The 26,718-nt window shown below is 36.3% G+C and overlaps 1 protein-coding gene across 2 annotated transcripts in view; it reads right to left on the bottom strand.

Moving 5' to 3' along the window:
- The window catches only part of ARHGAP15 (Rho GTPase activating protein 15), a 424,051-nt gene that overhangs the window by 71,988 nt on the left and 325,345 nt on the right, over window positions 1–26,718 (bottom strand). For both annotated transcript variants that reach the window (XM_088146524.1, XM_088146525.1), the window contains one exon: window positions 10,186–10,320. In XM_088146524.1, the coding sequence (XP_088002650.1) occupies window positions 10,186–10,320 (135 nt within the window). The remainder of the gene's footprint in view (window positions 1–10,185; window positions 10,321–26,718) is intronic.

Raw genomic sequence — 26,718 nt, 5'->3', positions numbered from 1 at the left:
ATTCACTGCATTCACTGGGGATGAAATACAAGATATCCACAAACAGTACACAGCTAGAACATTCTACTTCACACCTGAGAATTTTCTTCTGTGTTTGTGTGTGTGCTTAAATCAACTTCTTTTCCATCAATCTACTTGAGAAGGTAGAAATAATGACAAAGAAATTTTCAGCAGAGTATTAATATAAAGTGGATGACTATATAACTTTAGGATTATATAGGATGTCATGCTCGAAGGCAAAAAGGTGTTTCAGAGCACACTGGGTACACATTTAATATCTTCCTGCAACTCCTGTGTCTTTTCCTAGGATCGTGCTATAGCTGAGAACAGCTACTGTATGTAATCCTGGGAAAATAATCTACCTTAAGGAGCTGCAAACAGGTGCTAGATGCTTTAAAATACATTTTTGCCTCCAAATTAAAATCCTAATATATTTTTCTCTCATACTTACACCTCACTTTCTATTAGCATAAGTACATTCAAGCTAGCCTTACTTCTACTTCAGCATGCCAATACTTTTTTGATCCACAACAAATCCATACATTACTCAGATGGTGAAACTGAAGATCTTGTTTCTTGGCTAATTCTCATTTTTACATAGTAGCCTGCCATTACATTTTGGCTGCTATCATCATCATCATCATCATCATCATCATCATCATCATCATCATCATCATCAATCATCATCTCAATAGTTCACTGGGCACAAGTTAGGACTTTAGTGATCAACTGCTCTAAAGGATGGACATGTTGTGGGATGAATGTTAATTTTATGCGGTATAATCAAATTTAGCATTATACGTATGTAAAAATAGTGTACAATTGATAGAGCTCTCTAGGACTCTTTTCTACGCAAAGGAATTCCTCCAGAAAAGTGCAAGGGTTCCTTGGTAAGTCATTTAATTGCAGAAAAGAATCACAGAAGCATTTACTAAAAGCAGTAATAGTGTCTTAAGAACAGTGATTTAATTTGCACTCAGTCCATGTTGATTCATCCCTAGATACAGTTCTACTGCCCTTCTTTTAATATGTATTCTTGACTTTTTCATATCCACTTCAAAAAATAGGGAGGGTTTCAAGAAATAGTTTCAGTGAACTCAGAATAACAACTGCATTTATTTTTCACTGATGGCTCTGTTGCTCCACAGTGATAGAAGTAGCACCCTCTGCTGCCAAGGAAGAGGAACAGTTGAAGTTCTTCCTTAGGAGAACTTCCAAGAGATTCTGCATATTGTGGCAATCCATTTGTGAGTTCCTGCATTTTCTGCAGCATGGATTCTGACTGCTCATGAAGCCCCAAATTATCTTTCCTTTTCTCCTTCAGTTCTGACATTTCTCAAATAGTTTATTGGAAGAAGGATTCTTCTGGCCTGATGTTGGAAAAAAAGCTATCTGAGGGTTGTCTACACAGAGATGAATATTTACTCATTTACTTAAGAAGGAGCTGCATGAAATAGCTTTCAAAATACAAAAAGCATAAGAACTTTATAACCAATAATTAAGACATGCTTACAACAAACTATAAGCTGTAGTCAAAATGCTAAGAGTTCCAAACTAACAGACAATAAATAAAATTAAATAAAATCAGAGTTAAATATTTGTTTCGAATGAAGTGTGTTTCTATGATTTGCTCTATGAAGTATATATTCCCCAGGGAGCAGCCTGTAACAAACAAGAGAGGGAATATATGCAAAAGCATTTGAGAGAACATTTGTTTATCCTTGTAGATGATACACTTAACACACTTAACTGTGCAAGTAAAGAATGATGTAAAATATTCTAAAGGATGAATTTACATGTTTCTTTTCAATCTAAAAATTACAGGATCTGGAACTCCATGTCAGTCTGAACAGGATTATGTAGGATTCATATTAGAGAGAGGGTTCTTACTTCATCATAATGATCAGAAAGCACTGTTTATTTTCAGTAATTTCCAGCAGTTGTTGCAAATATTTGTGCTATTTCAGTGCTGTTGTTCCCAGTATGAAGCATAGATATGCATTAAATGAATGGGATATTTTCCTTCAACTTTCATTTGCTTTTAATGTTGAGAGACAGAATGCCTAAAATAAATGAGATGTTCACAGAAAGAAAATACTGAGTTCCGTTCTTTACCTAGCAGGCCTCAGGCAGTTTCAAAGGTGAGGAAGGGACAAGAAATATCCACAAGTTTCCTTAATTTTTACGATTGCATTCAATGATTGTCTGCAATATTCCATGCAATTTATTGAGCACATCATTCAGCTTTACCTGACATGATGGCTTCACCTGTAAACAAATTAAGGGGAAGACAAAACTAAAGAAAAATGGTATGTAAAAATGGTGAAGCAGAACATCAGTCAGCACTGAAACAACCCACATCCTGGTTGTTTCCTCCAGAAAGATGGTTAACTGTGTTAAATATGCTGCTTTCTAAGCAAGGTAGGGAAAAAACAAAACAAACCCCCCTGATGCTCTTATTAAAAACAAAACAAAAAAAAGCCATGGCTTGGTGTAGCATGAACTACATAAATTTTAGGTCCTTGACCTGATCTCTATCTAATACTTGAGAGTCATATATCAGATAGTTTGGACAGAAGAATAGTAACATACTCATGCAAACTACTGATGTTTCCCAACCACCACCACCACTTTTTTTTAAGACTGGAGTGGTAAAAAATGATTAATAGTTACACTTTTTAAAGTGCTCTAATGGATTTCTACCACTTGTAAAGAGATTCTCAGCCATACAGGGAAAAAAAAATATGACATTCTTTCAAATCTTGTAGTTCCTATAATGTTTATAGCATTCAGGAAATGTTTGGCAACATGGCAGAATGGGGCAGCATCAAGTTAACATTAGGTACTGTAAAAGTAGGTTGCGGGGAGCATATTTCTTCTAATGTTCTGAGACCTATATATTTTTTTTTATTATTTAAAGGGAGGAGGAGCTGAAATATTGACAGTGCTTGTTTCAATGTGACTGAATAAGTCTGATAATCTACAGCTTCCATGTAAAAACATCGGAAAACCCCCCCCCCCAACAACTCTAAAGAAATGAAAAATATTGTTTTGAATAATTCAAATTAGCATATGTACAACTTAAGCCCACACTGGGATCACTATATAATCATGTATGGGAAGCCCTCCCAATTATAATTTAATTAGAAAGGTCTTTAAAAAGGTGTAGAAAATTTTCCAGTGTCATTCTTAGTTACAGGAAAAAAAAAAAAGCAGACAATGTGTGTGCGTGTGTGTGCACGTGTATGTGTTTGTGTGTACCTTCAGGTCAGTGTTGATTCCTGGCGATTGCCTGGATTCCCTGCAGTTTTCTTGGCAAGATTTCAGAAGTGGTTTTCCACTGCCTGCTTCCAAGGGCTGAGAAAGAGTGACTGGCCCAAGGTCACCCAGCTGGCTTCGTGCCTCAGGTGGGACAAGAACTCATAGTCTCCCGGTTTTTAGCCTGATACCTTAGCCACTACACCAAAGTGGCTCTCAGACAACTTAGATTTGTATAAATCTCTATTTTCCACATAGCGTTGTTGTCAGTCATGAAATACTGTTACATTTCCCATTGATTTTGATGTACAGCTTTGTATTCTTAGTCCCTATAGACAGAACCTAGTCAGAAAAAAGAAAAAAAGAAAAAAAATCTCCAGCATCTGATAACCTGGAAAGTTTTGCTGTTATAGTATAGATTAGCTTCACAAATTGAGATGCTGACTTTTTGAAACTATAGCCAAGCTCAGTTTCTAACAATGCACCATCTTTTTATTTGGTACAGTTCAACTTTAAATCTGTAACAAGATGGTTGCGGATCAACATATACCCTGTAATGAAAGAGGTCTTGAAAAATGAGAGCACATGAAGTGATAAGTGCTAAATATTTTGCTAGATCACTTCCAGCTATAGGCAAGAGCTCATATGATTGATTGAATTATCCTTCAATCAATCTATCCATTTGTAAAGCAATCAATCATATAGAAAACTGGAACCCAAAGAGATAGTTTTAGTTTATCACAGTCCATCTAGATTTTTCCCTAGGTTTTTTTTTTTTTTTTGGTGGTTTGAGTCACCTAGTGACGTTTCTTCAGTAACTCTGAAACATTAGCAATTCATTACTGTATTCACCTATTTTTGAATTTGAAATTTAAATCTGATTGTTCCATTTGTGCCATTTATTGCTATTTTCAGTTGAGCGGGAAGAGCACTCCAATATTCATGTAGAAAACTTGCATATTTCACAAATATTCTTACAGATCCAGTGAAAGGGCTGCTCTTTCTTCTTAAGGTAATGGAGTTGCCTGGTTTCATGCCTATAATAACAAACCATAGTTTGCTGTAACATCCAAACACAGCCAATATATAAATCAAACAGATTTGGCTATGTGCCTATGTCACTGACATATAATTCACAAAGGATTATCTTCACTATCACATGGGAAAGACTTTGATTTATTTTTAATGTAATTCCTGAGAAATCACTGGGGAAGGGAGGTTGTTTTCAAATCAGGACAAGATGCAGTGTGGTTTACACACTTAAAATATATCACCCCAAGAAACTTATTGTCTCTGCCAGTTCTGGAACCTGGAAACTGCAGAAGAAGCTTAGAATCTTAATTCCTGCATAAGAACTTGTGAAGAAAATCCAAGTATACTAGTTTTATGTCCCTTGAAACATGATGTAGATTTGCCAACAGAATCTATGAATTGCATTTATAAAATGAATTCTTTATATTCATGGAGTCAGAAGAATATATGCAGAAGTACAACCACTGTTACATTTGATACAAATGCAAGAGATAACTCCATTCTGATGTGTATATATATATGATATACTGTATATACCGGATGTAAAGCACATACTTTTATCAATTCTGAAATGACTGGCAAAGGCAATAGGCTTCCCCCCCTCCACCCCAAATAACACAGAATTTAAGAAACCATGATTATGTACAAGCTAACCAAATATAGCAAGAGAAGAATCCTGATTTTGAAGGGGAAAAATGAAGCTATTATGGTACCTGTGCAGAACAGCCCTCAATTTTCTGAACAACCCATTCAAGTACAAATATTTATATTATTTCTGACTATTGTATAGAAACGTTACAGAACTGAATCTCTAAGTAGGTCCTGAGCTTTTTCTAATGCTGTTTTTTAGTAGCTGTTAGGCTGTTCTTAGGCTGTTTTATGCCATCTGTTGTCTTTATTATATACTAAGGATTATAACTGGTGATTTTATTTATCCTATCAAATTCCAATGCATGTTCCTCTTGAATGGAAAAGTGGAGGACAAATTTGGGATCTTATTTTTTTAAAATATGAATTTACCCTATTCATACCTCCCAAACCTCATAATATCAGCATCTTTCTGAATTTTGCAATGTGATTCAATAAACAAATGTGCATATTTGGGAAAGTATATAAAATGTTTTGCATTAAAACATTTTTATTTAAATTAAAACAATTTAATTCTAAAAAAAAAATAATTAAAACACCTCAACCACTTGGTCACCTATGCCAGCGGCATCCACAACAGCCAGATTGATTTTGTCCTCATGTGATGACATAACTTTCCCATTATTATGGATGTAAAGGTCCTTCCATCTGACTTCCTCACCCTGCAACACAAGATGCTTGTTGCCAATATGAAGATCAGCAGGAATCCAAAGAACGGCAGCAGCCCGGCAGGTCCAGAGAAAATCAAGTGCTAGAAGCTACAAGACTACAAGGTTGCCATCATTAACCGCATTGCATTTCCTCCAGTCACCACAGGCTCAATGGACACCGCGTGGACTGCTCTCTGTGAGTCCATTACCACTGCTGCAAGAACCACTCTAGGCACTACGAGGTCAGGTTGTCATCAAATCAACAAGCAGGTGTGGCTCTGGACAAAGCAAGTGCAGCAGAAAGTATGGGAAAAAGAGGTGACTTACAAGAACTGGTATGTGCAGAAGACCAACAAAAACTGGCAAAAGTACCTCACTGCAAGAAGAATGGCAAAGAAAGCTGTTGCAAAGGCCAAAGCCAATCACTACCAGGATTTATATGAGCAACTGGACACAAAGGAAGGCAAGGAAAACAACTATTGACTAGTGAAAATGTGTGCCAAGGCAGCAAAAGACATTGAACATTATGTGTGTGTTAAGGATAAAAATGGATGGCAACTGCAGGATAAGCTCAAAATCCTGAAACGCTTCCAGAAGCATTGTGACAAAATCTCTAATGTTGAATTCCACACCTGCCAATTCCTAATGGCTTGGCTAATGCTGGCCCAATCCTGTGGATTACACCTGAAGAGGATACCAAAGCTATCAGTGGCTTATAGAATTCAAAAGCACCTGGCCTGGACAATCTATCAGTAGATGACTGGAAGCTGAAAGAACTTTGTGGCACAGCAGCTGACTGGCTGACAAACTTCTTCAATGCCACTGTGGACTCTGGCCAAGTGCCTGCTGACCAGGCCATGAGTATCACAGTTCCCTTCTTCAAGAACAAAGGTGACCTGGCAGACTGCTCCAACTACCAACCAATCTGCCTCTTGTTGCATACAATGAACATTTTTGAGTGGATCCTCAACCAGTGCCTCTGTGACATCATCAAAATCAGTATCAACCAGTCCAGTTTTGTCAAAGGCTTGAGTACCACCGACACCATTTTTGCAGCTTGCATGCTCATGGAGAAGCAGAGAGAAAAGAAGAATTCATTACACCTGTCTTTCCTCGACCTAGAAAAAACTTTTGACCATGTTCCATATCAGCTGATATGGTACATGCTATGTGACCATGGTGTGCTTGAGCTACTCATAAAATGGGTCCAGATGGTTACAGCTTTCCTTTGAAAGTTGGTGTGCACCAAGGCTTGGCATTATTACCAATGCTGTTCATTCTTGTCATGGATACCATCATACAAGACCTGCATCACAGAGCCCTCCTGGGCTTTGCTTTACACCGACGATGTCCTGCTTGCAGCTACCACCAGGGAAGAACTGCAGTGCTGCATCCAGACATGGAACTATGGTTTTAGCCAATTTGATTTGTGCCTCAGTACAAGAAGACTGAGTATTTAGAGATTAGCCCAAGGACCTCCACCATTCAGGTCAGTAGCAAAGATCTAGTGAAGACAAACTCCTTCCATTACTTAGGATCCCACCTGCAAACCAAAGGTGGCATTAATGGGGAAGTGTGCGTGAGGGTGAATGCAACATGGCTACTGTGGAAGGAGATCACTGAAGTGCTCTGTGATAGGCACATGCCAATTCACCTTAAATTGAAAGTGTATAGAATGATGGCCTGCCCAGTAGCATTGTATGATGCTGAGTGCTGGCCAACCACCAAAAGTGCTGAGAGCCCCTTACATGCCATAAAGATGCATATGCTCCATTGGTCATCAGGTGTTTCCCTTCTCAACAATGTCAGCAATGACACGGTCAGGCAGCAGATGGGCAATAATAGAGAAAATGCAGGAAAAACGCCTACAGTGCTATGGCCATGTTCTATGAGCAGCACCCACACCATCACCTGCACTGCCTATCATTTTAATACCGAAGGCAAACACCTGCATGGAAGACCAAAGCAAAGGTGGCAGGACACAGTTAACGGAGACACGAAAATAATCCAGTTGGACCCAGTTGCTGTGTTCAATCATGTGAAATTGCATTTGTTAATCCGAAAAGCATACCTTGCACCTGTGGGAACAATGCTAGGATGATGATGATTGATGATGATGATGATGATGATGATGATGATGATGATGAAACAAAAATTCAACAAAAAATTGCAAGAAGTGCATTAAGTAGGAATGTGATAAAAAGTTAAATATTAGGAAAATGTAGATATAACATATAAACAAAAATGTGTACAAATTTCATATAAACTATTTTCCCCTACCAATGCAAAATTATTCATGAATGGGTCAAAAGAACTTATGTTTTGGAAACAGCATATTGACAGATTTGCCAGTTCCGTTGGCTTTATTTCTGAATCAGATCAAATCCAGTAAAAAATCAGAACTCATTTTTTTTTCTGAAGTAATTATTTTTTTTAAACTACTCATCCTGACAATTTTTATAATGGCTTTCAGAACCTTAACAGGAATTTAAAACAGCTGAATGAAGAGAAATTGACATTAATTTGTCATACCAAAATATGAACCCTTGGAAGAAGTATCTCTAATTCTCCCTTTATGTTCTAAAATCAAAAATACAAATGTATTATATGCTACCTTACTCATCAAAGCGACCTGAAAACTATCCCTAACTCAACCACCTTAATACTGTTTATGCAAAGAAGATAAGTTTTTTGAGAATGAAGTCAGTGAAAGCCAGAGACTATAGCTTCATCTTGCAGTTTAAATCTGATTTTATTTGGAAGGTTTAATAAAAGGTGAAGAGAAAAAGGTAGGCTGGCACAGAGAATCAAGTAATAAAGCAAAGAAGGAACCAATTTAACAATGTGATACAGAGAGTCTATACCTCAGCAGGAGACTAAAGGCCAAGAGTGCATGAAAACACTTGAATATGATGGAACCTCCATCACATATGAACCAACGCCACTTCCTTGAAGAATTAAAGAATCGGTGCTTCAAGAGAACAGAGTTGATACACCTGATTCAGGTGATTTCTCGTGCATGCCGGAATAAGAGAGCTTCAGACAAAGATCTCCATATTCTGGTGCATCACAAAAAGCTGCATCCAGCATACAAAGCAATTATTTGTTCGGCACTGTTTTCCTGTGAGATAATTGCATGAATTGTGATGTGTGAGATGAATCTCCAAAGACAATATTCAGTGTTCTATTCATCCTTAAGATGAAAAGGGAGAAAGCAGAAGAAGGGAACTATGAGTTTTGCCTCCAAAGGAGGCTCACTCCTCAGCGTATTGGTGTTATTGCATACTTAACCACCACAGGGCATCTCTAAGCAGCCAAAAGAAAAAGGAAGAATTCTGCAAGATTTATTTGGTTTTGTTATACAGGATGCTGGCCGTAAAGAGCTTTTGTTAAACCTAAAGACTTTTATGAACATAAAATCAAATTAAACAGCACATTAAGGGTTCTATCTTTTCTGACTGATGTGCACGCGCAAACAACTCTCATTAACAGTAATGGCAGTTACGCACGCGCATCACTCGGAGAACAGATCCCTAAGTGCTTTATTGTTTTTCCTGGAGATTTTTCTCTATTGGACTTTAATTAAGCTCCTGCTAGGCTTACAAGTTTTCCATTTTTTTCAGGTTTTCTTTTTGCAAAAGAAAACAAAAATGAAATCGGTTTCTTTGCCAGATAAGATTCCTCCCCACGCCCCCCGTTACAATTACGGCAAAGATACCAAAATTAAAGATCTGTCAGAAACAGGACACCTGCCCTGAAAGGGAAATCAGGCCACCCTGAAATAGATTTGCCAAACTGAGAGGAAAAAAGAAAATGACTTGGCCTGCGATGGTAACAACTGCTTGATTGACACAAATCAGCAGGTGAAACTTTTCATGCTTTTGATGTTGATAAACCTGCTGTTGACAATGCAACTGCAGGATGGCAAACCTAAGCTGGCAAAATAATAATAATAATAATAATAATAATAATAATAATAATAATAATAATAATAATTTGGAACAGCTTACATCCTGCGACGATACCTTTAACACCATCAAACAACAACATCTGCCTATCCCAGTCCTTGGGAAGGACTCGATAGGTGGATAAAAATGCCAAAGCCAGTGTAAACATCTAGCTGACTGTGTGACCAGCAATAATAATAAAGAATATGTTAGAAAATGTATTATGGACACCATGAATACATACATTTGGGATTGTAGAAGACAAATCTTTCACTGTATTGCTATTATAGACACAATTTCCTTTTTCTGAGGCATGCATATACTGTATAATATTTCAAATTATGAATATTAATCCTGTCTAACAGTGTCATGTTTGGGGTGCATGAATTATGAGCATAACATGTCGAAGACATCACACATGCAATTTATTATTTCTCTCAGTCTGCTGAGCTTTTCTAAGACAGCCCACTTCCTTAAAATATATTGATAAATGCCAAAGCAATTCAAATAAGATATGAGATCATGGATGAAGGTAGGCAGAACAGGTAAAAAACATTCCGGATGCATCTCTTCTGATCTGAAGCCTTTTTTTTTTTTTAGAAAAAGTGCATAGGTATTTAATTAACTACTACTGTATGTGATGTACTTACTTATTGCCTTCACAAACTGTTCAAAGAAGCAGTATGGGAACAGTGGCTCAGACAGCTCTCTGAAAAACATCTTGAGTGCTCCGGTGACAACGTGGATGTCCTCCCACTGGCTGTCGTCCAAATTCAGCTTCTCTTCTGGGAAAACACGAGGAGAAATGGAACAACTGGTTTTAATGAAACAATTACAAGACACTAATTATTATGTTAATGTTTGCCTACTATCATCAGCAACCGTTAACAGCCTTCTGCACCTAGAGGTTTGGTGCTGTGCATGGTTTTTTTTCTCCTTCTTTCTTTTTTTTCCGTAGGAAGAGAACATTTTCAATGGAATACCATCTGTAGGAATGCAGCGAACAGAAAAAACAAAAACAAAACAAAACCCCCCAAAACAAGAACAAGATGCACAATGAGACCGTAGCATTGACACAGTATGTCAAATACATTTATTCCCAGAATGCATCAGTAGAAAAAATTAGCATCACAGCTCAACATGATTCAAAGCTATTTGATTTCAAGGCCAAGGGGCTAAGAGTTGCCAATGATGACTGGCTCAAGGGACTGGCCTAAAGGCCTTGCTGCGTCAACAGGAGACATATGCTAAACACAGGAATACAAAATGAGTTCTTGCTTTACATGTGTTACTCTTACTATGTACAAGGGAATAATGGGCAACACTTTTTTCCTTCATTTTTTTTTTTTTCTGAATGCAATGCCATCAAGGAATTTGGGGAGGGGGTGATGTTAATTCCCGCTTCAAAAATATTTTGTTTGTTTTTTTAAAACTCTAGAAAGATTCGCCCAGCAACAATATTAGACAGACCCCTGTTGGCCTACCTAAGCTATGCAAAGCTGTCAAAAATGATAACACGCTAAAGACAAACCATACATGCTTGCAAAACTGATTTTCTGAACAACAGAAATCCTTTCTTTTGAAGCTTGACTGAGCTGGAAATTTAAATATAAAAGGAGAAGAAAGGCAAAAAATAATTTTAATAGAAAAGATTGGGAGATTATTACTTTTCTTTCCTTTGAATACTTGTTAGAAACATCTGGTATTATTTTAAGCAACAATAAACTACAGACCTGACAAAACTCACAAAAAGTGAAAAAGCCTGTCGCTCTGAATTAAAAGGAAGTAACATTTTCTATAGTATCACCTGTTCCCCCAAATGACAGAATTCTTTAAAAAATAGCATTGTTTTTACTGAGATGTTTGCTTAATATGTTAGAGAACAATCCACAACAGTTTTTAAAACATATAATCCCAGTAATTTTGCCAAATAATTAAGTAGGCCTTATTCAGCTTCGGTAATATTATTCATAGTCATATGTGGAAAAAATATTTTTTAAAAAGACTGTGTACATTATTTCTTTCTAATATTTGCTTCTTTTTGTAAAAGGAATTTAAATTTAAGATAAACCTGACTTTTTTTTTTTTTTTGCATTGACACTCATATGTCTTTTTAGGTGAACCAATTTTTTTTTTTTACTTTATTCATTGAAAAGTATAGTTTTAAGTATTTTTTTTAAAAAGTGATTAATCAATCATGCTGACTTTACATCCACACAGAAACAATTCACTCTTGAAATGTAATAAAAGAGTGGGCTTAAAAACAAAGCAAGCAAATCATCAAACACCTTCAAGATCAAATTTGATTGATTGTATTTCAACAATTAGCCTTTTATTTATTTATTTTCTCAACACACCATTCAAATAGACAGGCAGTGACTTAGCAGGCCAGTTTTACACAGTTGTCTACTCACAATAGCATCAAAAGAAGAGACCTGATGGGGTTTACTGTCACTTTAAAGAACAGGGTGGGTTTTCACATTGTTGAAATCTGTCAGATATTTTGAAATGTCCTTCTCACTATGGTGCCACACCCCCTGCGTGCCCTTATAATAAAATTGGTTTTACTCCTGATTAAATCATTTTCTCCCTACCCTCTACCATACTTCTCATAATGGACCTGTGTGCACTACAGCTGGTGTTCTTCCCATGGTACCAATTCTTACTTTATCTTTTAAGCACTTTGCTGCTAAGATCTCATGCAGAGTGCTTATGTTTTGTTAAGAGCTTCATTCTTAGAGAAATAGCTTAACACATGTTCTAAAAATGTTGTACAACTTATTGCTTAAAACACATTTTGATAATGTATAAGCACTGTAGCTCTGGCACAAATCTTTAAGTAGAAACCATTAAAAAAACAGAACAGAAAAAAAAAATCTCTGGCTTGGGAGCTTTTTTACTCCCCCCCCCTCCCATGCATTTGGTTGAAACATCTAAAGTGGAATACACTGATTTGAAGACATTACCAAGAATTATCTACCCAGATTTTTGCACTGTTTCCAGATCTTCAAAGAAAAGTGTTAGGAATTATTATCTTGAAAGCAAAGGGTGTCATTTTACCCTCAAGCAATAAAATTACTAAAAAAAGTTTGCTGAAAGGAAGCATGCCAAATTAATAGGAAATTAAACTTCCCCCTCCTCCCCACCCAAGGTACTTCTTTAATTTTTGTCATTAGCCACAGGAGACATTTGAATCAAGCTGAATGTAGACTATAATAGGACTTCTTCAAGTGTGGCCTTCTTGGGCGAGAACTGTCAATCTCGTATCAGTTGCAAGGGGTGTATGGTTTATGTTTGCATATACTATACATATACTATGGACAGTATATGACAAAATGTGTGAATCTGCAGATAATATTAACCAAGCAAATTTGTTTAGTATTCTTTTTTTGTAACAACACCTGCAAGAAAATTTTTCAATAGATCATCATCTCATTAAGAAGTCTGCTCCTTCATACAGCTTTCTAGGCTGCTAGAACTCAACCAAGCCTTATAGCTTTTTTTTTTGTTTACTCAAATGATATACAACTGTCCTTAGTTTCTGGCATCCAGTCAATCTTTATCAGGCAGTTTTCAAAGACACCTTTTATACTTTTAAAAGAATAATGTACTTATCTAAATCACAAAGTTCCCCAAACATGCTGATATATCCATCTTATTTTTCAGTAGCACAATACAGTCTCCATTTCTGTCTGCACTAGGACACTGTGCAATTAGGGCTTATGATGATAATAAACAATAACAGGATTTGCAGCATGGCCCCTGGGGCTATCACTGTACATCTGACTCAGAACAATGCTGGATCACTGTTTTGGGTTTGATCTGAAGAGTGCTCTAGATCATAAGTTGGCCAGTTCATGTCCCCTGATATTAGTGGCAGATTAACAGACAAAGTATTGGAATATGTAAGGTCCCATTCTGAGTGAAGGAAGGGCTTTATTACACTTCTGAGTATGAATGAGAGAATACAAATATGATGAATATGAATTTTGGTCAGACTTACAGAAAGGAGTACGGTATAGCCTGTGTGGTAAACAAAAAAAAATAGAGAATCTCATCACCCCCGCCCCCACCTAGTAGGGAAGGTAGAAGTTATAAATATATGCATATATAGACTGAAGGAAAGGAGGAATGATTAGATTCAAGCGTGGAAACCTTCTTTCTTGGAGGGTTCGGGTACCTGGAGATCTGATCTGGAACATGGATTGACTGCTTGCAGCAACACTATTTTTTCTGCATCCAGCTGATCTTAAGTTGTATATTCATAAATATATCTGGCATTATAGAAATGCTGTATGTCTCTGGTGCTTTCTCCTTCCAAAAGGAGGAAGTGTTGCCTCTGAAACTTCTCACCTCTAAAGCAGAGTTGCTATTTGGGAGCAGGGAGAGAGGTACCATAACATAAAACAACAGCCATTTACATTTTCTGAACATTTTTGGAAATAACCCTTCATCAGTTAAAATCCATCTCCTGTCATATTACAGTATGTTAAGATTACATTGTCAGAGACCTCCCTGCTCCTTTTTCAGTGTGCACTCTTTATAGATGTAGAAGTATTAAAGTAGGGGCTTGGATTCTGAAAGGGCTTCCTCTCTATTTTGGTTCTGGAAACTGCCAGCTACAGAGAAAAGGTCATTGACTGCTCCCTAGGAGTCAGGAGGTATTCTTATATATTGTCTCACCTAGCTAATCGGATTCCTAAGGGATTGTTTTTCAAATGTTCCTTTTGGCAGAAGACTGAAGAGACCTTAATTAAATCTCTATGCTTGACTAAATACATAGGTATTCATAAGCACATCCCCAAAGGGTATACCTGGCTGATTTTGCTCATCAGTACCCCTCTGGACATGTGTTAATTCTTCTGTCTGCTTTAGGAGGGCAATATTCCCATCTGCCTTTTTAAAAATAGATATTTCAAAATCTATTTCTAGAGACTTTCGTAACTGTTTACATTTGCAACATCTTGTAACATATGGCAGCTTTCTATGCATCTTCCTGTAATTTACATAAACGCTTGTGTAAATTATCCAGGAACCCTTTTTTTTTTTTTAATGCAAATCACCCTGCTTTCATTCTCTGATGTGTGTATGTGTGAGTATGTATGTATGTACAGTATGTATGTTCCTCTGTTCAGGCTCTTCAAATGCAAATTCTTCCAGTGTAACCTCTGTTTTTAAATGTGGTTACCACTGTTTGCATACAACTTTCAGTACCATACTTTTCTATCAGATGTGTGTTGCTGTGCATTTATGGATGTTTGATTTGGGAAAACCAGTCACTAATGGACTTTGCACTATTTGCACTACTGCAAAGTCTTGTGGCTTAGGAATGCCCAAATTACCTTCCAGGAGAAGCTGCACTGGAGGGGCTTTTTTGTTTTGTTTTACTCCCACCTGGATTCCATAATACCAGTTATGCCAGCCTTAGCCCAGACAACTAGATGAAATCCAAACAAGAATGTCTAACAGAGAGAGAGAGTATATATACCACCAGAAAGTGTCTTGTACGCACACCAACATTTTAATGCCGGCAAATAATAATGCAACATAGCTTGTCATAAGTGAGACATTCTAAACAGGTAAGAATAAAATAGCTTGGGTAGCCTTCGTAGGACAACCAAAGAAATCATAACAACAAAATGATTCATTTCTTAAGTCTTCTCTTTTCCCTTTCCAATGAAACAGCCATATGGCTACAAGTGACAGATCACAAGCACGTTGGGTCATACTAATATCATGCTAGTCTTATATCTGATTTACAACAATATCCAATTAATTTGCTTCTGAACTCAAAAGAGTATTATGGAGATGGAGGCAAATATTGTATCTTCCATCAGATGCATTGAGAAATGCTGCTTCTGAAGATGGGGCTTTTGCTTATCTATTGTAGCTAACAGCTGATAGAGTTGTCTTCCATCCTTTGGCCCTACTATCAGTTTCCGATGGGTTAGCCTACCTACCGCAGATCACGTAATTAAGAACAGGATCAAACAAGGAATACCCCACCGATAGTGCCATCAGAACATATCACCCCAGGTCACCAATAAAAATGAGACAAGGCTTATGTTGTTTAGGAATATGAGCTATGATGCTTCTTACCAATAATACAAAAACTGTATTTAATTTCTCCAGAGTGTTGGCTTCTATCACTTCAAACGGGTGACTACTGAATGGAAAATTGATGCAGCTACTTAACAACATTTTGACGTAAATAGATGTTAATGCAGATCCAAGAGGAAGAATGTTGCCTATGTAGGCATTCACGCATTACTAGAATACCCATTTCCATGGTGCTTACGGCTACATTAGTGAATAACTGTAACTAAAAAGCACATGTTCTGTGCCTGTTGGAGGGCTTTTGTTTATTACAGTTCTCTGAAACTTCAGTTCATGGACCTGAGGGCAAGCTGGAAAAACCCGGTATTGCTAATTTAAATCTTAATTGGAGTTAGAGGGAAATAAGATTATATTGGGGTATGCTTATTCTTGGAGGGATTCCACTGATACCATTGAGTCACACTGATCAGAGATGAACTCTGCCATTGTTTCCGCATGAGGAAGTTCACAATATCCAGCAAAACCACAAGCAGTTCAGAACACATACACAGTGAAAAGAGCCTTGTTCAAAAGGTTTCTTGAAACACACGTAACTGGCAATCCAAATTAGACTTGATCTGTTGTCACTGCGCCATTATCTAAACGCAGACAGATATATGGAAATATGGAAGTATGAATAAATGACACAGGTAATTATTATCAAACTATCATAGGCTTACCCACTCTTCACCTTCTTTGCACACCATTTTAAGAATGTAGCACTTCTATACATAGTTCTCATGTTCAGTGACTTTGATACTGTGATTTTATAAACAGCTGCAATGTTACATAAAGTAGCTTGCACTGATGTGACTATAAAAATTGAGCATAAACCAGTTGGGCACATTCAGTCTACTATGCTGGCTTGCTGTTTGTAGTCTTTTCATATTAAGTCATTGCTGCATTAAAATTGACTGTGGAACTGCCTGAGCAAGTACAAATACAATATCTGGAGCTGAACCCAAATCTAATAGACTGCTAGTTGATAGTCTGCTGGAGGGAGTCAGGAACTGTCATGCCTCTGCATTGCTCAACCTAGCTGAGAAATCCTTTAAACATACTTGCACCAGGAACCCTGACTATGCAGGGAAAGAGTATCTGTTAGTGGCTATTATATCTGTAAGCGAGAGAGAGAAAGAGAGAATGTAACCTCTTTCAGGAGGAAAAGTTGCCCAGCAATTCTGAGCTATCAGCAAGCTGGAACAAATCCCAGTTTTCAATATATGGAGCGTAGCAGTAGCCACAGTTCCCCAGAGACCCAAGAAAGTCAACATCAGTGCTAGCAATGCTGTTACAGAATATATCCGTGGACAATGAACTACAAAGTCCACAGCTAATATATTTGGCTTTATTCTTCCTTTGTTGTTCATTGCTCAGAGTTTTGAGTGATTGAGGGGGTTTACAAATACCAGTAAATAAATAAATAAATAAATAAATAAATTCAACATGCTTGTAGAATGAGCCAGCTTATTACCTATATTTCTGCTGATTATTAGGTGTAAAAGAATTATATGAAAATGCTGTATTAATGCAAGAGAAAATATTCCAATCATATAGGATCGGTTGCCTATGTATTCATATGATAACTGGCAACCTATCAAAAACAGGTGTAAAAGAATTAGATGAAAATGCTGTATTAATGCAAGAGAAAATATTCTAATCATATAGGATCGGTTGTCTATGTATTCATATGATAACTGGCAACCTATCAAAAACAAGCAAACAAGCCACCAAACTGAGAATTGCTACAAACTGCTAAAAAACATGTATGTGCTAATCTAAAAGTTATGGGATTATAATTCCCAAAATTGCTTTCTACCTGTTTAATGCACTGCTGCTAATCACTAAAAGAGGTCAAATTATTTGAAAGAAAGGAGCTACAGAACAATAAGAGGAGAGGAGTTGTTGAGAGTTGGGTGGCATACAAGTTTAGTATATTATTATTGCTCGCAGAGTCAGCCAGTTGTTTAGACTGGATTTAGCCTTTTTATCCACCTATTGAGTCTATTATTATTATTATTATTATTATTATTATTATTATTATTATTATTATTATTAATATTATATGTGTTATAAATAACTCCAAAAGTCACCAGTCTGAGGGATAGTACATTTGATAGATGATGTATGAGAGTTAGCAATAATAGTTGAGTATTTTATATACTTCTTTTTGATGCATAAATATTAAAAAAAAAAAGAGTCAAGTTAATACAAATACAAATGGAAACCCAAACCCGAGGCAACTGAACTACTATTCGGCCTCCAAACCCTTTTTTGTTCAAATATTTGAAGGATATTTTGAAAGAAAGGAAGTGAAGAGTTGGGACAAAACAGTGTCTCTTTGTCTGTTCTGATGCCGATGATTCAAAAATATCTCCATGCTTCTTGTCATTTTAAAATGGGCTTTGCATTAAAGCAGTGTAGTCCTAATATCCTGTCATACAGTTATTTCGTTTCTATTCTTTTCAATGTTTTTAACACAGTTTCTGTTTCCATGTTGTCAATAGTCCTTTCATTATACAGCAGGTTTCATAATATTTAGCAGACTTATCCAAAACCCCAGTCAGTGTCTGCATGAGATCCATGGGTCAGGAATTACTCCAGACATAAAGTTTATTACTCCAAGGATAAAACAAATTATTGAAACTGAGATTCAACAGCAAAAAGATAAAGAAAAAAAATAATCTATTCACATTTGTAAGATTTAAACTCAACAGCCACATATTTGTACAATTTCTTATTAAAATGTTGCATTGTAACTTAACCACTTCGAATGCCAAAAATAGGTGTAAGGCAATAAAATAAAATAAACCAATCATACAAGGGGATTACAGAGATAAAATTAAAGGCAGAGATAATCAGAGAAAAACTTGATAATGATCCCTGTATATAATTTCTCGCAGTTGTTAGGAACAAATATGCTATCAGACAGCTTGCCATATCACACTGAACTTATGAACATTAAAATGAATGGATGGTGGCTTCAATGGCTGATGCAAAGGATCCAAAATAATAGTGAATTGAGCTAGGGCATAAAACTGGAACCTTTCCCACCCTGCAGCCATTTGTTTATTGTGTCATAAAGCTGTTTTTTCCAAACTGTTCTGTTTTTTCCCCCCTGAATTCAGTTAGGGTGATATCTTTATCTGTCTATCTATCTATCTATCTATCTATCTATCTATCTATCTATCTATCTATCTATCTATCTATCTATCTATCTATCTATCTATCTATCTATCTATCTATCTATCTTTGACATATCCCTAACAGAAGAATGGGCTGTTGCCTTCTCACTCTATTTTCTGGGCCCTTCTCCCACCAGACCTTAACCGTTAGGTTAAAAACTGAAATTGACATATAGGTTAAAAACCCAATACACATGTATATCTGAAAACCAAGCTAAAACTTAAGGTCCAAAACAGAATATTCCTTTTTTCCATTATTGTTCTCCCCATTATTTCATTACATGCATTTTGTGAGATGATTTGAAATATACTTAACATGTGGAACACCAATTTCATAGGATCCAAATATATACACAATTTATGGGGGGGGGAGGTATAAGCAATAGTATCCAATATTTAACTGACTTAAATCGGTTGGCCACTTCTGGATTTCACGAGGGAACACCTTGGCTCTTCTTAAACCTATGTTCACTGGTTTATGCTGCACAACTGCATTTGAATCTAATGTTACATCCATTTGTGGAATATCCTCTAGGTGAGAAGATGCAATATTGTTCTCTCATTGTGAACAGAAAGTAAAACTGTGTAAAGCACTTGAAAGGGACAGAAATGTTGTCTCAGTGTGCACACTGATGAGAAGGCACCTAGGGTAAGCCATCAAAGCAACTGCAAGAGCCTGGTGGAGAATGTGGCAGTTTACACACTTCAAGGAGGGGTGTTTCATTTATGTCAATATATTATGAGAAGTGCCCCTGTGGAATGGTTTGCACATTCCTAATTGTAATGGGAAGAAGGAATAACCCTGAGGAACAGGAGGAAGAGCCGCAACGAAGACAACAGTCAGATAAAAGAAATCTGAGTCCAGGTCAGAACTGTAACTGAAGGGTAAGTGTCTCAGACAAGACCCTCCCTAGTTCTCATGAAGATAATGAGAGGGAGAGGGGAAGCACATTCATACTTGCAAGAATCTGTTTTTATAACTTTTTCATGAATGTGGTATTAGCATGCATGACTTTTTCCTAGTCTGATCTACCTTGAAGGGCTGAAACTAATAGAGTGGATAGCAGAGAAGGTATAATTTAAAACAGATTATGAAATATATTGTGTGACTTGTGCTCTATAGGTATATTGCATATTTAGTTATTATGGCCTCTTAGAGTTGCTGCCAAATTCTAATTTTTAACATGATGGAAAACATTAACAAAAATATCCAGAGAATATTCATTTTAATTCATATTAATTGCATTTAATGAACGAATATAAATTATATCTTAGTTTTGTCCTAGCCCTGCCCATTTTTCAGCACCCAGCCTGGCACTGAATAACCAGGTATGGGCCTTTACATACTTCAGTCTTAGAGTAAGGCTTTACTTTAAGGCTGCTTAATTATCATATATTTATTTTCCTAGATCTGTTATAAAATACAAGGTGAGTTTCTTTTATAATATTTTGCAAACTTAAATAGATTTTTTTAAGTATTCTAACAAACATTAACTAGCCTTTTCCAGCCACAATCTGGTCCCCATCTGGTGCTCTCCAGATGTTTAGGACTATGCTTCAGATTGAAGAAAGCTGCATTAGCATATAATGAACAGGCAAATGACACTGGAATCCTATCCAGACCTACTTAGCAATAAACCTCATGGAGTTCAATAGCTTTTGGGTTCCTGAATGCTGAATATAAATATCAAGGACAGAAATATTTTGCTTGAAATATAAGACTTGATGATTACCAAGGAGAACACCGAACTTTCAGAATAACTGTTTCATAATTTCTGATTTCATGACAACGAATCCATCTGGATTATCTGCCTGAAGATAAGACTTCAATGGTCTTACAATGTTAGTCACACTTTACCAGTGTCACAAAAGGGAATTAGACTTAACTGGATTATTACAGTCCCTACCCACTGATTGTATAAAATCTCAAACTGTCACTATTTGAAACAGGCCATATCTCACCTCAACCAAGGGATTTGAACTCCATCCTGCCACTAAGGCTTAATTTCTTAGCTTTGTTTTATTTTAATTTGGAAGAGGTCACTAAATACTTTATGCAAATTTATTCACACTGACAGGGCAACTCTCTTCCTTACTTTAACTGCTTTTTGTTGACCTATACTGCATTTCATCTTCTGGGACCTTCTTCTTTGCAAATCTGAAACAACTGCTGAAATAAGTCCCTTAAATGCTATGCCAATTTGGTAGGGTGACAAGGTAGGAGACGATGGGAGAGAGATGGTGCTAGGGGTTCTGCCCTTGATGAGGTCCTCAGAGTGATGTACTCTGAAGCTGATATTGCTAAAGAAGGTAGCTCCTTTGGCAGAAAATTTACAGTAAAGGGAGTTTGCCCAGGCTTCTTGTCTTTGATATGTCTGCTGATGACTCTAATTGTCAGCTTAAGAACCATGAGCACCCAGGGCATTGACACTGTGCCAGACATTCCTACATCTCTGTAACATATTCCTCAGTGCATCATTGAAGAAGATATGGGGCCATAGGAAAACAAGGTGATGTCAGGACCTCACAAGGTAGAAAATACTAGATATTTTAGGCCAGTTGTTCAAAATGAAATCTGTGTTTTTCAAATCACATGTTCTGAAAAGAAGCAGAATCTGTGGTAACCTTTGGCAGTCCAATTAAAGAAATTGATGCTAAAAGAGGCATGCCAAAATCCAACACATTAAATAAAGAGATATATAATGATTTATATTTAGTATTATGTATCAATTGTTGGTCATTACAGATAAATAGAAGCATGTCTGTATTTTAAGATGGACATAGTTTTTAGTATTCTGCCTTTTATTCTCTGAAAATGCTATTACCTGTAAAAATGAAAATATTTTATGTTCGTGAATTTACGAACACATGAAGTTGAGGATACCTACCACCCGGAGGTCAAACTGGTGACAGAATGGTTCAAATTTGGCCAAGATATAGCAGTTTAAAAATCTAGATATATTTTTTAAGTATTAACAACTAATAATTTTAGAGAAAACATACTTTTAATTTTTGCTTTGATTTGGATTAATAGCACTTTAGAAAGGGGGCATTTTCTTAAGTCATAATAAAAGTATAATGGCAGTTAAAGCAACAACAACAAAAAGCCCTCATTTAATTGAGTGAACTACTTGCTAATGGTATAACATGGTTGCCATGCTTGAATAAGACAATTTGACCTAATGTGAAAAAAAGACAGATGTAATTCTCTTAAAATTCAATATTTCCAACAGAACACTTGGCCCATCACTGAAACTACTGTTTTGGAAAGGAGAAGTGTAGGTATGAGGAATTAAAAAAAAAAAAATGTTTCTACCATTTTCCAACAGTTAGGGCTACCAGATCTAGGCTGCAAAGATGATCATTTTACGGAAAAAAAGAGGTAAGAGTTTTCTATATCTTTCCTTCCCTGGTCATCTGCATACTGGGTGCCAAGATACAGTAGTATACCTGAGGGAGAAATCAAAGATACCCTATTGAATTCAGTCTTTGACTTTGTACAGAATGCAAAGTTGGATATTTAGAACAATTTAGGAACTATGGTAAATTGTGAATTTTAATCCCAGGTGTAATTTGGTTGGAATCTTGCATGCTTTGGAGGAAGGGGCGTTTAGCAACCTCTGCATATCTGCGCAAAGGTAAGACCTACAGAATTCAACCAAACTTTCTTCTAGGAGTACATCTTATACGAATTGACTCCAACCAAAAACTGAATGTTGGAATTTTAATTTATCCTGCTTATCCAAACCGATTGAGTGCTAGAAAGAAAAGAGAAAAGACTGAAGACTGAAGACAAATAATTAAATACAGAGAATCCTTATGTTGCAGCCAACAGGACAGATTTCTGATGCTAGCACAAGTGTCCACAGGGAGGGATCAAAAAAGGTAAGAGGGTGGTTGTGACTTTGTGTAAAACCTCAGGTTGTTTTTTTTTTTTTTTTAACATTAATGCCAGAATATGGGAAATACAAAAGTGGCATTTAGTATAAAAAAATCATTCATACCTGCTCAAAAATTCAAGGAAAGAAGGAATAGGTTGGGTTATCTAGAGTAGTTGGATTAAAATAAATGGAAAAAATGAATTAAAACACCACCATTGTTGATATCCAGTACTTACCAGCCAGCCAAGAAGATGTGGATGATTCTTCTAAGAATATGATCAATTTTAACTATCCTGACATCTCTTAGAAACAAAGTCCATTAAACAAGATCTTTCTAGAAAATTCTTGACTGTTTTGCTGTCCTTCAGAGGTAAGAGAAAGGCACGAGAGAATAAAATACCCTTAGCTTGATCTTAACTAAGGGTATCTAATTAAGGGAACATTCAGCAGAAAAAGTTAAAGTAGTGGGAATTTTATAGGAAAGTGGCAATGTAATGTTGGAATTCTTGATTTTAAGGGAAACTAAAATTGAGCATAGTGAAACATCTATGTTGGACTTCCAAAAACAAATAAACAAACAAACAACACCCCGACTCCATCAGATTTTAATGCATTCAAAGCAATGCAGGAATGGCAGAAATAGCTGAATGGAAAAGAGGTTCACAATGGATGGAAGTTCCTAAAAAAGAGGAGAGTAAAACATGTAACTACAGCAATTTCAAGGTATGAAAAATCAGAAGACAGAGGGAAAAGTCAACGTAGTTGCACAAATGATGATGATGATGATGATGATGATGATGATGATGATGAAAATCTGACAGCAGAAAGGATGCATATAGGAGGCTGAAGGAAGGACAAGTCACCAAGGAAAAGTACATTTGGTTAGCTGGAATTTGCAGAGAAAGCTAAAACTCAAAAAATTGTGAGTTTAGCAGAGAAAGCAGAGAACAACATAAAAAGCTCCTTTAGATGTGTTCAGAATAAAAGAAATATTTAAAAAAAACTATACCAGCTGTTCAGTAAAAATGGCAGTCGAGTAAAATTTAAAAAGGCAGAACTACTCAACTCTGTTCTGGCTTGGTCTTTTCTGAGAAGAGGATATGCATTCCACTGGTAATGGCAAAGTGTTAGTTGAAAGAGTAGAATTCCATCTTGAACATAATTGAAACTAACCAGGGAATGCCAACCCTGAATGAATTCAAATTTCCAGTTATATCATAACTCTAGATTTCTAATTTTTTTAAAAAATAAGGCAACACTCACTTCCCACCAAGAAAGATTTATTTTTTTTTGAAAAGTGTCTTTCTCCAGACAGCATGCATGTCAGTCACTACTAGCATTGTTCATTCATTGGTAAAAAAAACACTGAAATGCAATGACAGGCTTTTGTTACAAAATGGGCAGAACAATGTCTGCATATTTTCCTTCTTGAAAGTCTACAACTCTCTCTTTAAAAAAAAAAAAAAAAGGAAAAATGGGAACCTGACCATTATTGCTCCTCAGGGGAGGGGAGCAAGCCCTTGCCCTATCACGGTTGCCCATGTATGTAATATAATTAAAAACTATCTTCATAGGGAAGCTACATTAATCGATTGCTCTAAAAGCAGAGTAGCAATACAGTATGATATAGTGGTTAAGGTGATGAACCAGGACAGAGAAGACTCACTTTCCAATTCACACAGGGAAGCCTCCTGAATCACTCACTGTAAAGTCAACCTATTTTACAAGTTTATTGTTATGGGGATCAAATGAAAGAAATCTCCATGTAAACTATTTTAAGCTCCTAGAGGAAGCTCCTAAATCTAAAAATTAATTACATAATGAGTATTTCAGAGTATTTGTAGATAACCATTTTTGTTAACACAGTCCAGTATTCTGAAAGGTGTAAACAAAAAGTGGTTAGAAAAGGAATATCTGCTCTCATCTGGTAGAGCGCTCCCAATGAATGTCTGCCTATCTGGACCAGGAGAATGCTATGAGTTTGTACAGAGAGGTATGTGATCTCTGAGACTGAGAATTCAGAGATCAGGATAATTATCTGAGGGAACATGGTGCACTAGGAAATTAACTAAATGAGCCACAGTAATATTTTGCAGCAGCAGGGAAGTCAATCAGAAATACAATTCATATTATTTTGCAGGACCTATTCTAGTTGCATATCTGCCTGCTTCAGCAGCTTCAGAAAAGCATGCTAAATTCTTCCCCAAATCCAAGTTCTCTTTCCACTGTTTGGGAAAGTGGGGTTAATCTGCATTTGTATCAGGAACCTATACCTAAAAGATAACTTTGCTGTGGAATTGCTCTACATGAGAGAACTTTAACTCAGGACAAATTCATGCAGATCCAAGGTGTGACGTCTCAGTAATTCAGAGCTCTAAGGAAAATAGTCACTGTTGTCCATCTAAATGATGCATATTGAAAGATTCAGTATAAAACTGCTTCATTTCTTAACATTATGAGATGAATGTAGCTACTTCCTCTCTTAATATTATGGAACATTTTTGTATAGTAAATTTCATTGTATAGAGTCACCACGAGAATTATGGAGAAAATATTCAGGTATAAGCTCTTGAGGATTAATTACAATCTTCTACTATTAAACTTTTATGCTTGTGTTGCTAATTCATATATTGCCACTTCTAATGACATAGTATATTAAACAAAACCCTATCAGGTGTATTTTTTAGGAAGTAATCATTGTGTCCAAAAGTGGTATTTGAGACTGAACAAAGTTTTTGCAGCTTTCCTGTATCGGATTCTTCAGACCAAGTATATTTGAAAGATTCAAACATAGAAATTCCTTACCACATTGCTTGTATGCTTAAATTACCTGGAACCATATGTTTCACCAGGATTTTGTCTCCACTGATCTGTGAACAATGGTAAAATGTATTATAAAGCTCTTTCTGTATCTTTCAAGGGCATTTCCTGATATCTGATTATGAAAATAGCTACTATGAAGTCTATGAAGATGACCCTTCCTTTACCAACATGGGCATCCATATGTCACAACACAAACTCTGTCCCTTCTGCACTTTTGTGCAACAATTTACATTTTGTCATATTGGCATTATTATGGCGAGTTGTGGGTGCCTTCATTTGCCAGTGCTGCTCCATTTTTCTGTAAAGACTGCTGTAGGAAAGGTCTCTATCACTAATTTCCTATAGGCTGTTCTGATACGGTTTCTGAGCTTCTAGTTGGATATATGCAACTTCTTAAGGATTTCATTTTAACCAGAAAGCAGAAACATAGGTTTGTACCATACTTCAGTTATTCCTCATAAGTGGAGCTTCACACAACTATTAATTAATTAATACAGACCTTTAATCCAACCCTGCCCAATAGATTAAGGTGATATAATAATTACCCACTATCTCATAAAAGAGTATTGCAAATTTCTGAATTAACTCTAAAAAATAAAAAAAATACATATATTTTTGATCAGAGATTATTGTGAAATAAAGGAAAGCAGTATTTATGCCTGTTGTACATCTTACTCTCTCAAAACGTTTGTTTGTTTCAATTTATATGGCCACCCATTTCAACCTAATGATTTAGGGGGGTGAACAGTAGTTAAAAACATAAAATAGCAATAATCTCACAAACTGAATATGAAACTGAGGGCAGCCAATACTGCCAATATTGAACTAGACCAAATATTGGATCAAAAGATTTTTAATTAAATGACCACCCTCATTCAGCACTAAGTAAAAAAGTACTAAGTTTCTTCCTGTAAAGATGCTGATAGTGGCCTGGTTTTTTTTTTTTTAATCTGAAGAATGTCTTCCAGGCACAACTGCTGTTCATTCCTACCTATCTCTTGTCCATTAATCTTCATAAGTCAATGATACTTCTGTTGACCAATCTTTTATTTTTCAAGGACATTGCCTTCAGAGATAAATACTTAGTATATGGAATTACTCCTCAGAAGACTAACATTGCATATCGATTTGTCTATTTTCACTATAGAATTTATAAGACCAAAAGCCATGAAATTGCAATACCATTCTCTTTGTTTTG

Source organism: Python bivittatus, unplaced genomic scaffold, assembly GCF_059951505.1.
Source record: "Python bivittatus isolate LINGU-HERP-01145 unplaced genomic scaffold, Pbiv_v1 ctg000480_np1212, whole genome shotgun sequence".
NCBI lineage: Eukaryota > Metazoa > Chordata > Lepidosauria > Squamata > Pythonidae > Python > Python bivittatus.
This window is presented reverse-complemented; position numbering and strand designations above follow the sequence as displayed.